This window comes from Leopardus geoffroyi, chromosome A1 (assembly GCF_018350155.1).
Source record: "Leopardus geoffroyi isolate Oge1 chromosome A1, O.geoffroyi_Oge1_pat1.0, whole genome shotgun sequence".
NCBI lineage: Eukaryota > Metazoa > Chordata > Mammalia > Carnivora > Felidae > Leopardus > Leopardus geoffroyi.
This window is the reverse complement of record NC_059326.1, coordinates 163,019,722-163,036,999: the sequence shown is the minus strand read 5'-3', so window position 1 is coordinate 163,036,999 and position 17,278 is coordinate 163,019,722. Positions and strand designations below refer to the sequence as shown.

The window sequence follows — 17,278 nt, the reverse complement described above, 5'->3', positions numbered from 1 at the left end:
ATTTCCTATGTTATTTTAATAAAAATTATAAAATCAGTAATTCAGCTGGAAATAATTTTTTACTTAAAGGCTGTCCTTTCCTGGGGCACCTGGGTGGCTCAGTCATGATCTCATGGTTCATTCAAGCCCTGCATCAGGCTCTCTGCTGTCATCACAGGTTTCAGATCCTCTGTCTCCTTCTTGCTCTGCCTCTCTCCCACTCGTGCTCTCCCGCTCTCTCTCAAAAATAAACATTTTTTTTTAAAGGCTATCTTTTCCCTGCAGCAGTGTACCAACAGACTATATATGTGGATCTATTTCTGTACTCTGTTCTGTTCCACTGGTTTATTTACGTATCCTTATACCACTATTACACTTATTCATTCATTCATTCATTCATTCATTCATGCATTCATTCATTTATTCATGTATTCATTTGAGAGAGAGAGAGTGTGCACTCATGGGGGAGGGGCAGAGAGAGAGAGAGAGAGAGAATCCCAAGCAGGCCCAGTGCTGTCAGCATTCACTTTCACCAAACCTGAGATTATGACCTGAGCCGAAATCAAGAGTCAGTCACTTAACCAACCCAGCCACCCAGACGACGTCCCCAGTATTAAATTTGCTAATATTTTGTTTAGTGTTTTTGCATCTGTATTCATGACTAAGGTTGCCTTATAATTTTTCCCTTTTTATTAATGTGTTCGTTAGGTTTTGGCCTTAATGTTCTGGTCTCATGAAATGAGTTGGGAGATATTTCCTTTTTTCTTTGTATCTGGACTATTTTATGAGGGTGTAGATATATATGTGTGTATATATATATATATACACACATATATACGTATATATATGTATATATATGTACATATACATATATATACATATATACATACATTTATATATTTAATTAATAATATATATATTTAATTAAATATTTGGAAGAAATCACTTGTGTTGTCACTGGGGATGGGAATTTCTTCATGAGGTTTTTAAAAATTTTTTTTTTCAACGTTTATTTTTATTTTTGGGGACAGAGAGAGACAGAGCATGAACGGGGGAGGGGCAGCGAGAGAGGGAGACACAGAATCGGAAACAGGCTCCAGGCTCTGAGCCATCAGCCCAGAGCCTGACGCGGGGCTCGAACTCCCGGACCGCGAGATCGTGACCTGGCTGAAGTTGGACGCTTAACTGACTGCGCCACCCAGGCGCCCCTCTTCATGAGGTTTTAAATGGAATGCTTGTGTGTGTGTGTGTATGTGTGTGTGTGTGTGTGTGTGTGTGTGAGAGAGAGAGAGAGAGAGAGAGAGAGGGAGAGAGAGAGGGAGAAAGAAACTAACCTTTTTGCATTTGTCTTTATAATTCCTATCATTTTACTTTTATGTTTATGTTTTTATTTTATTCACATATATCTTCTGTATATTTGTATATGTTCCTTTTCTATCCAAATATGAATATAGCTGCATTCCAAAAGTCTTAACATGTATTTTTCTCATCCTTTCAATTCAAATATGCCTTTCAATGTATTTTTTATAATTTTAACCACATGTTATTTAGAGGTGTATAGTTTAGGGGCACCTGGGTGGCTCAGTTGGTTAAGCATCTGACTTCACCTCAGGTCATGATGTCACAGCCCATGAGTTCGAGCCCTGCGTCAGGCTCTGTGCTGACAGCTCAGAGCCTGGAGCCTATTTCAGATTCTGTGTCTCCCTCTCAGTCTCTACCCTTCCCCCAATCATGCTTTGTCTCCCTCTCAAAAATAAATAAAAATTAGAAGTGTATAGTTTAATTTCTAAATATTTGGAAATTTTCTTGTTATATTTTGTTACATATATTTACATAGACATAAATATAATTAATATTCTATTTATTTTTAGTTTGAATCCACTGTGTTCAGAGAACATATTTTTATGTTTTTTTCCTTGAAATTTCTTTGGACTTACTATTATGGTGCATTTGTCCATTATTTCTGTCATTTTTGCTATATACATTTTGAGGCTTTTATTAGTTGAAAACAAACTTAGAATTGCTACAACTTCTTGCTTTATTGACCACTTTATCCCTTGAAATATTCCTTTTTATCTCTAATAACTTTTTGTCTTAAAATTACTTTTTATGACATTAATATTGCTTTATCAACTATATTCTTATTAGCATAATATATACTGTTCCATTCTATTACTTTTGATCTTTCTCTGACCATATATATTTAAGGTATATCTAGTAAGTAGTATACAGTTGACTTAAAAAAAAATCCAGTCTAACCACTTAGTTTTCAAACTAGAGTATATAGAGTATTAAATTAAAAATAACTGCTGGTACATTTGGATTTTTCTCTCATTTTAGTGTATGTTTCAAAATATTTTCTACTCATTCTTTTACTTCTTTTGAATTGTTATTTTAGTTTTCATTGTTTTCCCTTTATTATTTTGCTAATTTTGCATTATTTTATTCTTCTTGTGGTAGTCAAGACATTATTAAAGTATATATAGTTCATTAGAGTCAAATTAAATTAGTGCTTTTGCCACTTCCTGGATAATTCAAGGATCTAAGAATATTTTAACTCCATTAACTGTCTTCCAACCTTTTATTATTGTTGTCATGTATTTTGATGCTACATAAATTTTATAACCTAAGAGTGAAACTGTATGTATGTTTAATATAATATTAACAGAATCAGAATCTTTATTTTTTCCTACATTTTTGTGCTTTCTTCAGAGATCATTTATTTCTTCCAGAAAAAATTCTTTTACTGTGGTCTGGTGGAAATGCATTTTGTTCATTTTTTTATTTGTTTAAAAATGTCTTGGGTTCCTGGCTGACTCAGTCAGTTAAGCATCAGACTCTTCATTTCCACTCAGGTCATGACCTCGGGGTTTGTAAGATCGAGCCTCAGTTCTGGCTGTGTGCTGACAGCGCAGAGCCTGCTTGGGATTCTCTCTCTCCCTCTGTTTCTGCCCCTCCTCCACCCGCATGCATGCTTTCTCTCTCTCTGTCTCAAAATAAATAAACTTCTTTAGAAAGTCTTTAAATCACCTTTATTATAAAATTATATTTTTATTGTTTATGGAATTTCAAGTTGGTGGTAATTTTAGTACTTTAAAGAGAAATATTTACCTCTCTTTCTGACTTCTATGAGAACATTTTATTACTATTCCTTTGAATGTAATATGCCTTTTCTCTAGATGCTCTTAACATTTTTTCCTTGTCCTTGGTTGTCAGCTATTTTAATATGATATTCCTTAGTATGATTTTTGTTTATGTTTATGCTGCATGGAGATTTAAAATTTTCTTACGGCTTTGAAAGACAGGCTTGTTGTCTTTTCCACTTATCTATTATGATGGTAAGTGTATTTATTTGCTAGGCGGCCATAGAAAGGTATCACAGAATGGGTGACTTAAACAGCAGCTGTTTATTTTCTCACAGCTCTGGAGGCTAGAAATCTGCAATCAATGTGTGGGCAGCTCTCCTGAGGGCTGTGAGAGAAGGATCTGTTCCAGATCTCCTTGGCTTGTAGATGGCCATTTTTAGTCCAGTCTTTACTTGTTACAGTCCATATTTCATGTCGGTGTACATGTCAGTGTCCATATTTTCTCTTCTAATAAAGACACTCTCATATGGGATTAGGCCCACCCAACTGATCTCATTTTAGTTTGATTACCTCTCTACAACCCCGTCTCCAATATGATGGCATTCTGAGGTACTTGAGGTTAGGATTTCAGCATATAAATTTTGGAGGGACACAATTCAACCCATAGCAACAAGAAACCATCCCCAATTTATCACTTACCAGCACCACATTATCTTCATGACTCTGTGAGTTGACTGGACTCAATAAGGTAGTTCTTGATTGGGGTTTCTCATGAGCTTGTGGTCAGATGCCACATGACACTTACTCATCTGATAGCATGACTGGACTGGATTTCCAAGACAGCTGACAATTCAGGCTAACTTTTGGTGGGAGCCTAACTGGGGCTGATTGACCACAAGTAGCTTCCTTATGTGACTTGTACTTCTGCTAACAAAGTATTATAGTTCCAAAAGGGGGTGTCCCCAGCTTTAGGGTTCCAAGGGACCCAAGCATAAGCTGTAAGGCATAAGCAACAAGGCTTTATTTGACCTAGGCCAGAAGTCCAAGAATGTTACTTTTATGCATTCTTTTTGCTAACAAAATCATTATGTTTCAGGAAGAAGATCATTAGGTTCCGCTTTTTGATGTCACGTACAACTAGCATGTATACAGAAAAAACAACAACAACAAAAAAAGGGAATTGATGACCACCATTTTGGGTGATTATCTACCACACCCACTTTCATTGATTTAGGAGAATTCTTACATATTGTTTCTTCAAATATTCCTTTTGCTCCATTCTTTCTCTATTCACCTTTGGAATATTAATTATACATATCATAAACCTTTTACTGTGTCCATGTGTTTCTTACTGTCTTTTGCATTCTATTTTTATTTGTTTTTATGTTTTGTGCTTCAGACTAAGTTTTTTCACTTTTCTAATTTCTGATGTATTAATCCTATCTCTACCTGCTTTTCCAGTTACCTACACTCTAGTTTACTAATTACATTTTCATCTGTGTTTAATGAGCTATGAAAGTCACCTATTGAATTCTTAATTCTAATTAGTGTATTTTTCAGTTATAGAATTTCATTTCCTTTCAAGATTCTAATTCTCTGAAAAAATTCTCTGTCTTATCATTTATTTTCTTGGGTATATTAATTCCCCAAATTTAAAATCTCTGTTAGGTATCTAGTATCTGAATATTCTGTAAAACTATTATATTGTATTTTTTTCTCTTGGCCCTGTCTTTTATAATTCTGTAATTATTTTTAATAATATATGGAATTTTGTGTACTAAGAACAATAGAGGCTAGAGACATTAATAACTCCACTTTTTTTTTTTTACAATAGCTTTATTTAAACACACAGAATTGGAACAGTTCCCTGTAATCCAAACAGGAATTTAGTTGGTTTGAGGTTGGGTTTAAGTCTCTAAAAGTCCTTATCCATATCCAGATTGCTTTTATCCTAGGGTATAGTCTATTAAGAAATCCTGAGTGAAAGAAACGTATGTTAAACATAGGATCCTTCATTCTTGGTGAGAGTTGAATGCTAGTGTTTGTCTTCCAGTTACAATAAAACTTCCAAGAACAATATTACCAGTTCTTTTTATATTGTATTAGAAATAATAGCCAATATATTTAGATAAAAATTCAGTAAGCTCCGGTATATAAAAAAATAACACACACTTAGAGCTACATGCACTCATGCACACACACACAGACACACACACAGACACACACACACACACACACACACATTCAGTTAAAATTAATTTTTTAACCTACATTAACTGGAAAATGAAAACAGACTAAGGTCTGTGATTAACATAAATAAGTGCATGTCGTTTTCCTGGTTTTAATATTATATAATAGTTACATAAGCTTTCATCACTGGGGGATGCTGGGTAAAGGAACACATGGTACTTTGTACTACTTTTATAACTACCTGTCATCTTCAGAAATAAATAATTTCAAAATAAAAAGTAAAAAATGAAACACACGCATGTACATACACACACATATGAATATTACAAAAATAGACCGACTTAACAGTTGGGGAAGATGTATTCAATATACGGATAGAAGACCTAACATCACCAATATATTAGTTCTTTTTGAGTTAATTGATAATTTTAATGTAATAATTAATAGAATAGAATTATTGGACTTTAAAATCTGATTTTAGATCTCTTAGGGAAAAATAACAAGCAAGAATAGCTTGGGAATCTTAAACAAAGGAACACAATAATGGAGCTTTAGTCTCATAAGCTAAAATGTACCATAAAATTGTAATTATTAAAACAATATAGTATTGATTTATGAATAGAATGACAGTAAGTCTAGAAATAGATCTCAAATTATATGGGGATTTAATGTAAAATGAAAGTGAGATCTTAAAGAAGTGAATCAAAGATTCATCTTTTAGAAAGTGGTTTGAGTGGGGCACCTGGGTGGCTTAGTTGGTTTAGCATCTGACTCTTGAGTTTGGCTCACATCATGGTCCCAGGGTCATGGTACTGAGCCCCACATGCCCATGTTGGGCTCTGCGCCGGGTGTGGAACGGGCTTAAGATTCTCTCTCTCTCTCTGTGTCTCCCCCAACTCCCAGCTTATGCTCTCTCTCTCTTTCTCTTTCTTGTAAAAAAAAAAAAAAAAAAAAAGAAAGAAAGAGGGGCGCCTGGGTGGCTCAGTCAGTTAAGTGTCCGACTTCAGCTCAGGTCATGATCTCACAGTTGGTGGGTTCAAGCCCCGCGTCGGGCTCTGTGCTGACAGCTCAGAGCCTGGAGCCTGGTTTGGATTCTGTGTTTCACTCTTTGCCCCTCTCCTGCTCGCACTCTGTGTCTCTTTCTCTCATAAATAAATAAGCATTAAAAAAAATAATAAAAAAAAAAAAGAAAAGAAAGAAAGAGAAAGAAAGAAAGTAAAAAAGAAAGAAGGGGGAAGGAAAAAGAGATTTGTTTGAGTATAATGAGATTGTCTTCAGGGGGAAAAAAATATCCAGAGTATAAACACACCAGAGAAAACTAAAATGGAACAAAGATTAAAAAAAAAAAAAGTGTTAAGCAATACAAGTGCTAGAAAAAAAAATTGACTCTGGGTGCCTGGGTGGCTCATTTGGTTGAGCGTCTGACTTCAGCTCAGGTCGTGATCTCACAGCTCGTGGGTTCGAGCCCCGCGTTGGGCTCTGTGCTGACAGCTCAGAGCCTGGAGCCTGCTTCAGATTCTGTGTCCCCCTCTCTTTCTGCCTCACCCCTGCTCTGTCTTTCAAAAATGAATAAACATAAAAAAAATTTAGAGCTTATCTCTTTAAAAAAAAAAAAGGAAAAAATGTACTTATTTCACTATTATCTTTAAAAGCGCAAGGTATTGGGGTGCCTGGATGGCTCAGTTGGTTAAGTGACCGACTTCTGCTCAGGTCATGATCTTGCAGTTTGTGAGTTCGAGCCCTGCGTCGGGCTCTGTGCTGACAGCTCAGAGCTTGGAGCCTACTTTGGATTCCATGTCTCTGCCTCTCTCTACCCCTCCCCTGCTCACGCTCTGTGTCTCTCTGTCTCTCAATAATAAATAAACATTAAAAAAGAAAAGAAAAGAAAAGAAATGAGCAAGGTATTTCCAACTATGACTCAAAATCTAAAAATGGGAAAGACTCAAAAAAGGTACTCCATAAAATTAAAAATAATAACCAAAGTCAAAATTCAAGCAACAATAAGTATAAGCAACTCTTATCATATAAAAAGATTAATCCCTCTAATAAGTAAAGCTCTCTTATGATTAACAACTCTGTAGAGAAGTGGAAAAGCATCAAAGAGAAAGCAAAAATGCAAACGTGAAGGAATGTTCAGCCATACCCATAATAAGTGACATAGAAATTAAAATTTTAATGTGATAGTATTTCTTATCTAGGTGACAGGAATAAAACTTTGATTATAGAATCTGTTTATGTGGCCATGTAGAAACAAGTACCTTCATAATATTGCTTGAAAGAGCACAACATAGTACATCTCCTGTGAAAGGGGATCTTTAATACCTAAAAAATTAGCAGATGTGCTTATCCTTTATGCCAGCACTTATACTTCTTGAAATCCTTATTGTGGACATCCTGTAAACAGACACATTTACATCTGTAAGTTTATCTATATCATATATGTATATGTTTCTATTTCATATATATATGATATGATATATAATATACATGGGTGTATGTGTATGTGTGTGTGTATGTGTGTGTATGTGTGTATATATATATATATATATATATATGAAACAAAACAGTGGGAAAAATCTAAGTGTAAAGGAGCAACAGACTGGTTGAATAAATGATTGCATTTTTGCACATGAAATGTAATGCAACTAAAAAAATTAATAGGGTGGAGCTCTATATTCATGTAGGAAAGGATCTTAATATATTGTTACACGAAAAAAGAACAGTGAATATAGTATGCTACTTCCTGTGAAGAAAGAAATAAATATAGAGATATGCATTTACAGTTATTTGTATTTGCATAAAAGAACACTAGGTAAAAAAAGAATGTAATTAAAATGGTAACCTAAAGGTAACCAAAAGGAGGGGGTAGAAATAGAGGTAGATGACAGCAAGGGTGGAAGCAAGCAGGTTTCTTCAGCATATTCTCTTTATATTGTTTTCTTTCCAAAGCGTGTAATTATACTACAAATTCAACAAATAAAGTTTAATTTTAAAAATACAATAAGATTCAAAGTCAAAGACATAAATTGTGAAATCGTTGTCAAATGAGTGATAATTAGAGTCAAGGAAGAGGGGTAGGATGGAGTTTGTAGTAAGCCAATGGTCCTACAGAGGGCAACAAGAAAAGATGGCTTACATGATAAAAATAATATATTTAAAGGCAGAGGACTAGAGGGATTAAAATTCCAGAGAGAGCAGAAGTTTTTAGAGGTGAATTGGAAATCTAAAGCTGTCCCTGAGATTCTTGGCCAATTCTTGATGAAGGCTAGATCCTGACAGTCTGGACTAGGTCCAGGTAGAGGGTCACCCCTGGGGCAAGCAAACTGGCAGAGTTATTGGTGATTACATGGGACTAAGAATGACAAAATTGTTTTTCCTCTGGAGAAATTTGTTGAAATCTGACGCTGTGTGAAGTAAAGTCTAAACAGAAAAGTATCCTAACTTGTCCGTATCTCTCTATCAGGGGCTCATTAAGAAAAACTAGTTCTTCAATTCTTTCCTTTCCAACAGAGCCCGACTTGGGGCTTGAACCCACAAACCTCAAGATCATGACCTGAGCCGAAGTTGGCGGCTTAACTGACTGAGCCACCCAGGCGCCCTCCACCAAAAAAATGTGTCTTGACTAATAAGTATTCAATTATAATTTTAAAACACGCTGCAAAGAAAACGCAGTAAAATTCGATGGGAAAATTACAGGAAGGTCTAACTCTGCGTGAGGATTCAGAGAGGGTGTTCCTGAAGAACTGATATTTAAGCTGAGCCCTGAGGGATAGGGGATGAGTATTCACACGGTGGGAAGGACAAATGTGAAGATTCTGAGTGGGAGAAATAGCTTTGTAAGATTGTTGTGTTATAGAATGTCGTGAACAAGGAGGGCAATGAAGGCAAAAGTGAGGTGTGAAGTGGCATCCAGTAAGACTGATGTGATAAGGCTGACTCTTGTAAATGTTTTTTTGCAATTCTAGGTTTTATCATAAGAACAAGGGGAAGCTGCTAAAGGATCCTATGGGAGACAGTGAAGTAATCAGAGTTTCACAGTACAGAAAAATCACTTTGGCTCTTAGGTGGAGACTGGGCTGAAAGTATAAGGATGGTTGTTGGGAGATAAATTAGGAAGTCATTTCATTTTTTTTTTTTTTTTTTTGGTTTGTTTTCAGGAGAAAGATATAGACTTGGAATAGGCTGGTGGAATTAGAGATTAAATGTATATTTTTTTAAATCAGAGAAAGAACCAAAAAATGTATTTTTAAAAATCACAGTATTTGGTTATTGGTTCTGGCCCATGAGGAAAAGGATGGGATCACAGGTGCCTCTTTTCACATTTTGGACTTGAACACTGCATGATGGTGGATGACAGCTCCACTTGTGATGGGGGAGCACTGGGGAAGGAGCAGCTTTTGTGCAAAACAGGAATTTAAATCTAGAGCTGATGCCTTATAAGAATGATGTGGAGTGGAAATATAAGTTTTTACGTTTTGGAAGAGTACTAACAAATTTTTGTTTATTCCATGATATTCTTAAGCACCCTATTATAGCCTTACTTATTAGACAATATACAAAAAACCATTCGCTTCATTCATTTTCCATTAAATATTTTTAATACAAAGCTATTATTTATTTTGTGCTATTCATTTAACTGACGGAAAATCCTGGGAACCATTAATCTTTTTATCTTGTGTATCAGAAGTGAAGATACAAAAATGCTTCTTTTTTAAAAGTTTATTTAATTATTTTGAGAGAGAGAGAGAGAGAGAGAGAAAGAGAGAGAGAGAGAGAGAGAATCCCAAGCAGGCTCCATGCTCAGTGCAGAGCTGACATGGGGCTTGATCTCATGATTGCGAAATCATGACCTGAACTGAAATCGAGTCGGAAGCTCAACCGAATGAGCTACCGAGGCTCTCCCAATACATAAATGCTTCTTAATAATGCTACTTATGAATTATGGTCAGTTCTATATATGCTTCGGAAAGCAATGATAATCCATGTAAGAAAACTACATGTGCTAAATGAAGCAGAACACTCAATTATAGTTAGGGATATTATTAATATCTCCACTTATACCAAGACCTATACTAAAGTGTAGTTCTAAAATGTGACACTTTCTTTTTCCTCCCTTAAGAATCTGCTTACTATGGAAGTATAAATTATTTTTTATTTAAAAATACCATTATCTTTTGAGGATTGGTTAATTTGTTTTCATTTTCCTAGTAGTAAACATTTGAGGAAAGAATATTTCTACCAGGTTGATATGGGTGGAATTATCTTACTTTTTGTGAGATAGTCACAAAATATTGTATGAATGCTACATTTTAGTATATTGAGTTGTTTGGATGAAAATATTGGTCATATTAGTTCATTGTGCAAGTCGGAGAACAAGGAAAAAAATGGTAAGCAAAGAATTTTTTTTTAAATAAAATGTAGTTTTTATTTTTTTACTTCCTAAAATGCTCAATGGTTTATTATTTTTTATTGTATTTTCAATTGAGTCTCCAAACTGATATGTGGTTTTATGCATTTACTTTATTTTATTTTTTTAATTTTTTTTTAACGTTTATTTATTTTTGAGACAGAGAGAGACAGAGCATGAACGGGGAAGGGTCAGAGAGAGGGAGACACAGAATCTGAAACAGGCTCCAGGCTCTGAGCTGTCAGCACAGAGCCCGACGCGGGGCTCGAACTCACGGACCGTGAGATCATGACCTGAGCTGAAGTCGGCCGCTTAACCGACTGAACCACCCAGGCGCCCCTTATGCATTTTTTTAAAAAACAAATACTTGCTTTGACCTATAGGAAATACAGAGAGCTTCATTTTTTTTATATTTGGATAATTATTTTTGTTTATTTTAGCTTTTGAATAGTGAGGGTAACAGAGGTCCAGCAGGAAAGAGAAGGGGCTCTCAAATTAGGATAATTTAAGCAAGGTTGAAGAAAGTGGCTATTTAAAATGTGGGTGGAGTATAAGAATCATAAGGTATATAGTGCACTACCCCTGGTCTGTTACCACTTGCCCAAAAGAAAACAAGGGTAGGAAAGAGAGAGACCTGTAGAGAGGACTGCTTTGCCTAGTGACCTAGTCAGCAGGATTTCACTCTGGGGAGAGAAGCTGGGAAGAAACACCTTGACCTCACTCTCCTTTCTCACTCTCGAGTACCCAGTTGGCAAACTGTAATTAGAAGCCAGAAGGCAAGAGAGCCTATTGATGTAGCACATTTAGATCAGTCTCTCAAGACAGAGATAAAGGTAAAGAAATGTAGAGTGGATCTCACAGGGGAAAAAGGAGAAATATAAAGTAGTGGATGTGCCCCTCGAAATGGAGAAAAGGTAAGTGTGATAGTTAGTGCTAATTTTTTTTTTTTTTTCAGCAAAGGAAAAAAGAGGCTGGGGCAGAGGGTCTGGCCCATAAATGTTTCCTCCTTGTGAAGAGCAAGAAGCTTTGGAATCAGTTGGCAAGGGGAAGGATATGAAGAATTGAAGGAATTGTACTTCTTTAATTCACCTAGATTGAACTCTGTTAACTGGCTGAAGATTTTTAGTTTAACTGATGAGGAGTAAAAAAAACAAAAACAAAAAATTTATAATAGTAATAAAATAATAATAATAACCTAGCAAATTCTCTAAAGCTATTAATAGCAATGTTTTGATAATATCATTACTCTTTGCTCACAGGATTGTATCTGACAATCAACGTTCTTTGGCCTTGGGTTTGGCCTTTGTGTTTTTGAGAATATTTGGTATGGACTTTCGGCAATCTTTTATTACAATGAATTGTTGATTTTTTGATATGTGTGTCTACGTGTATATTTAGAATTTCAAATAAATGGTAAACTGACACGACACAAGTGAATGGGGGAGCTGCTTTGCAGAATTTAGGAGACAATATTTATGTAAAAAGACAATACATAATGCAAAGCCGATCCTGTCATATAAAATATGCATTAATACTATATTTGATCAGACAGGACAGTCTATTCGATTAGATGTATATTCATCAATCTTGTCCAAGTGGTTTGGTAAGCTGAAAGAAAACACATAACCACAACACTGCTTGCATGTTTGGGGAGTCACTAACAACATTTTCGTTACCAAAGACTCTGATGTTTTTAAGGACTTATAGCCAAAGAAAAAAAATTGTTTTTCTCAGATGGTAATGCACTCTGTACTTCAGGCTTTCTTAAAATAGCAAAAACTAGCTTTCAAATCTAAATTATCTACATTATGACTGTATTAGCACCCCTGATTCAAAAGTTGATTATCTAAATTATCTACATTATGACTGTATTAGCACCCCTGATTCAAAAGTTGATGGGGCAAGGGAACGAGATTAAACTGGATTGAAGACTGAAAGACATGATAAATGGAGTCAAGAACATAGAAAAATTTAAGTGTGGCTTGGATAGGGATCAGAGAAATAATTCTATACCTAGATCAATATGTGGGGTTAAAACTGGCTCTTTTAATTAGGAACAATGAGAGCATATTTTTATGTGAATCATGGCATGATCGATAAGGACATATTTGTTTTGGAAGACAGAACCTAAGAAACAGCTAATGCATAAACAGTTTCTAACATGAGAAAGGAAGCCAGTGAGACTGATACATTTTTGTTGGAAGAGGGTGGAACAAGATGATACTTTAGATACAGACTGCCTCTATATCTAACAGTATTTTGCCAACAGATAATTTGAAGCAGAGGATGGATATTATCTGTTTTCTGTTTAAAAGATAACTCTGCTTCTGGAGGGAAAAATACTTATAGAAGATAAATGTAAAGGAAAAAAAGGCTTTTGCTGCAGTCTAAACCAGAATTATGTTAAATTGGATTCTGGAGGTTGTGAAAGAGACACAAAATCAACATATCCAAGATATGTTTAGAGTTAGTGTCCTAAAGATTTATCATGGATTGGAAAAATATGAAGGAAAATAGAAAAAAATGAATAGTAGGCTTAGGTTTTTCACCTTGAATGATTATAAACAGAGTGCCAGCACTCAATAAGATTGGGAGAATTGGCAATCTTTGATAGTGATCTTGGATAGTGATCTTTGGCAGGAGTCATAAGTCATGAAGCATGAGGGCCCTGACATAATGAAGTTATAGTAAACTAGATGTCAGTAAAGATATCTTAGTTCTGAGATTTCAGTTCTAATGTCTTTGGGGTGACTTTTTAAAAAATGACTTCTAATTCACTTTTAGCTGAAATTGTTGCTGAGGAGATGTTGTCTCTGAGAGTATACAGAAGTTTACCTAAGGCAGTACACAACTCTTCTTCTGGCTATGAAGTCCTCTGAATCTAGGGTTGCTACAAACATACCAAAGCATTTACATTCCTAGTTATTTCTCTCAATATCTTGACCAATAACAGATGTACATTGCATTAAAAAACTAACTTTTCATTGATTGAAAACATAGAGAACATAAAAACATAAACTGATTACATGTATGCCATTCTAAAAATATGAAAGCAACTAATTTTTTATACCTACAGGAATAAGGATTTTTAAAAAATATAGTTGTTTCCAGTTCTTAATAATCCTACTTATAAGTAAATTCTTAGATAATTTTAAATGATATATTTAAATGTGATGATGGCTAAATACATCAGTTTAATTTTAGAATAAAAATCATACTTATCCTAACGTGTAGTGTTTTCATGGAGCATTTATAATTATTGCATTTTTCATAGGGACTATACCTGGACCAATAGTTTTTAAAATGACAGCAGATATTTCTTGTATTTTTCGGGAGACTGAATACTGTGGGAAAAAAGGAAATTGTTGGATCTATAACAAGATGAAAATGGCCTACATAATGGTAGGAATATGTAAGTGATACCTATTAAAGAATTACAGAAAAGTAAAACTGTTTTAAACATGTATGGTTGTTTATAGTAATGTACAATAATAATAAACTATGAACAAATGGATATTTTGATGTTTAAAGAACCCTTATTATATAGAAAATATTTTAGAAACTGAAGTATTAAAGTATTTATATGAATATTTGAGTCACTGCATTAAATACACAATTGTTTTATGTTGTTCCTGAATAAAGGGTAGTAATTAGCAAAATTTCAATTTGGGAAGTAATTTTGTCCATATACATGTACAATCAAGTTGCTTGACCTTGTAACCCTTGCTATTTACATAGTAAAAGATTGGACAATTAAAAAAATTTTTTTCACATCCCCAGAGAACATCAGGATACTCTCACCCTACTTACATGTGAGTTTCACAGTCTCTTTTGCTTAATGATGTTACAGCCTACCTAGCAAGTATTCAGTATTTATTGAATAAGTAAAGATATGAGGAATTGAGATACTATGGTGGTATGAGCTGTGTTATGGTCAGTTTTGAGAAAATCTAGATATGCTTGTATTACTCTAGAAAATATATATCTTCCTTGATTTCAATTTGTTCATCTGTAAAATGAGGATGTTGTACTATATAATTTCTGAAGTCTTAATCTCTACTAACATTCAATAATTTTATTGTATAGATGTTGGTATGATAAATATTTAAAAGTGTTTATATGTTTTGTGATTTTAATGAGTTCATTAATTCGAAGAAATATAATGATAGACTCTAATATTTAACAGTAACAAATACTTCTGTGATGAACAGTATATAGTGGTGCCTTGTAATTCAAAAGTCAATTATCCAGCAAACTTAGTCTACACTGAACATTGAGTAAAGTAAAATTTTAAAAAACAATTAAAAAGTAAAAAATTACATTTAAGAAGTCAAAATTAATTTCTCAGAGATAATTCAACAAAACTAGGTTTTGTTCTTAAGGAAGTCCTCTTAAGACACTACTGAGCCTTTTAATTTTTATTTTAGATATATATGTAACATGCTTATCTATTTTCAAACACAGCACAAAATTGACAAAGCTGGTCAACTGCTTAGAGATCCTGCTAAGGAGCTACTAAAAGGAGATGACAATAATAAAGGACATAGAGAAATACAGTTGGAAAGGGCAAACAGAAGAAACTGAAATAAGAATATGCTTTTGTGGCAGTTTAGTGTAAACTTTTTAAAGTTCTGATCGTTAAAAGAAATAATTAATAGACAACCATAGTTTAGAAGGTAAAGTGTAAAAAGGAACCAATGTCCAAAATATATAAAGAACTCCCATATATCAAAATAAGCAAAGGATAAATAATGGAAAAAATGGACAAAAGACTTGAAAGAATTCACAAAATTTAATAATCAGTCAATAAACAATGGAATGGATATATAAATTGTGGTAAAATCAACAATGGAATGGTGTATGGCAATGAAAACAGAAGGTACAAACTATATAAAATATGAATTAATCATACAAACATAATTTTGAAAGAAAGAAATCAAACAACTGAGTATGCACTCTGTGATTCCACTTACATAATTTTGACCTGCTATAACTATATTTCAAAAATAAAAGTAACCCATTCTGGTTAGTGACTTTGAGGAAACATGAAGGAAAGCTTCTGGGGCATTGACAGCTGTTTTGTTCTTGATCCAGATGCTGGTCACACTGTGTTTAGTTTGTGAAAAATGTATCTTTAAAAAAAAATTGAGATGTAATTAAGATGCAATTAACATATATCTTAGGTTTTTAGTTTGATGGCTTTTGATAAATGAGTGCATCTGTGGAACCAGCACCTCAAAACAAGCTGTAGAAATTTATCCCCTGTCCCTTTTCAGTCAATTTCCTTCCTCTAGAGATAAACCTGTTTCAGATTTCTATTACAATATGTTGGCTCTTTCTGTTCTAAAAATTTATGCAAATGGAATGCAGTATATACTCTTTTTTTTTTTTTTTTTCTGTGTTGCTTAATATTATGCTTTTGGGAGATTCATCCATGTTATTCTATAGCAGTAGTTTGAAAAAAATTTCCAAATTCTATTTCATTTTGTGAATATACTATAATCTATCCATTCTCTTGTTAAAATTCATTTGGTTGTTTGCAGTGTTGGGCTATTATAAATGTATGAAAATTATTGTGTCATTATAAATGACAGACTCATTAATGTTTCTTTATCTTCTGTAACCACTATAATTGATATTGTCAGATAATTGATGTTGTTGCTCTAGAATATTTTTTACTTTAATTTTCAGGGTCTTTTGCATTCTAAGCTCAAGTACTTTTATATAATGCTTGTAATATTTCTGTTTATATTTGGAAAGTGGTGACTTTTTCAAAAAGAATAAAGCTGCATGAAGTGACTTAAATAGGTTCCAGTTCCTATTGATATTTAAGTTAGCAGCAATGTATTTTTAAGCTTTAGAGTTAATACATTCTGTGAAAAAAAGACACACTTTTTAAGAAATTTTAAAGCTTTTGTAAACATTAAAAAATCTCCCTTAGTAACTTGATATGTTTATAACATTAATTACATTCTATAATTAGAAAATTGATATTTTAAAGGGATGAAATATACTTACCATTTCTTTGGTAAATAGCATTCTTTCCACAATTATTTTTGCTCTAAATAGATTGACACAACTGATGGTTGTTTTTTTTTTTTTTTTTTTAATTCAGGTTGTATTTGCAAAGTAGTCACTATCTTCTTCACTGCTATTGCATTTTGCCTATGTAAATATTTACCGAACGATGACAGTGAAATCCTGCATATGCCCGTGAAGAATCCAACAGTAAAAAAAAAAAGAAAAAACTAATTTATAACTGGATCATTAATGTGGAAGAATTATACACTGTCAGTCCATCAATGGAATGTTATACTAATAAAATTTGAAATAATTATAATATAGTTACATGTTTAATAAATGAATGTGACTCATATGATCCCGTAAGTTTATTATAGTTTGAGTACAAATATAATAATATAGTCCCTGTGTTTTGGATTTTTGAAATATATTGTAAAATACACATTTAATAACTAATAAAAAGAATACTTTTAATGAAAAAGATGAAGCAGAAGTGGGAAAACATACATAAGCTAATTCTGTTAGTGACATGTATTAATTATTAGCTTTTGGTTATGTAGGACTACTTAGGATTCATATAGTTTGTTCTTCTTAT

General features: G+C 33.6%; 1 protein-coding gene across 2 annotated transcripts in view; it reads left to right on the top strand.

The window, feature by feature from the left end:
* SLCO6A1 (solute carrier organic anion transporter family member 6A1) overlaps positions 1-17,038 on the top strand; it is a 100,663-nt gene extending 83,625 nt beyond the window's left edge. Inside the window, exons 11-13 of one of the 2 annotated variants that reach the window (XM_045499468.1) lie at positions 11,922-11,986; positions 13,937-14,074; positions 16,778-17,038. In XM_045499468.1, the coding sequence (XP_045355424.1) occupies positions 11,922-11,986; positions 13,937-14,074; positions 16,778-16,914 (340 nt within the window). In that variant the 3' untranslated portion in view covers positions 16,915-17,038. Of the gene's footprint in view, positions 1-4,161; positions 4,265-11,921; positions 11,987-13,936; positions 14,075-16,777 lie in introns of those variants that run through there. The other variant, XM_045499476.1, reaches the window with a different exon arrangement.
* The last annotated feature ends 240 nt before the right edge of the window (positions 17,039-17,278 follow it).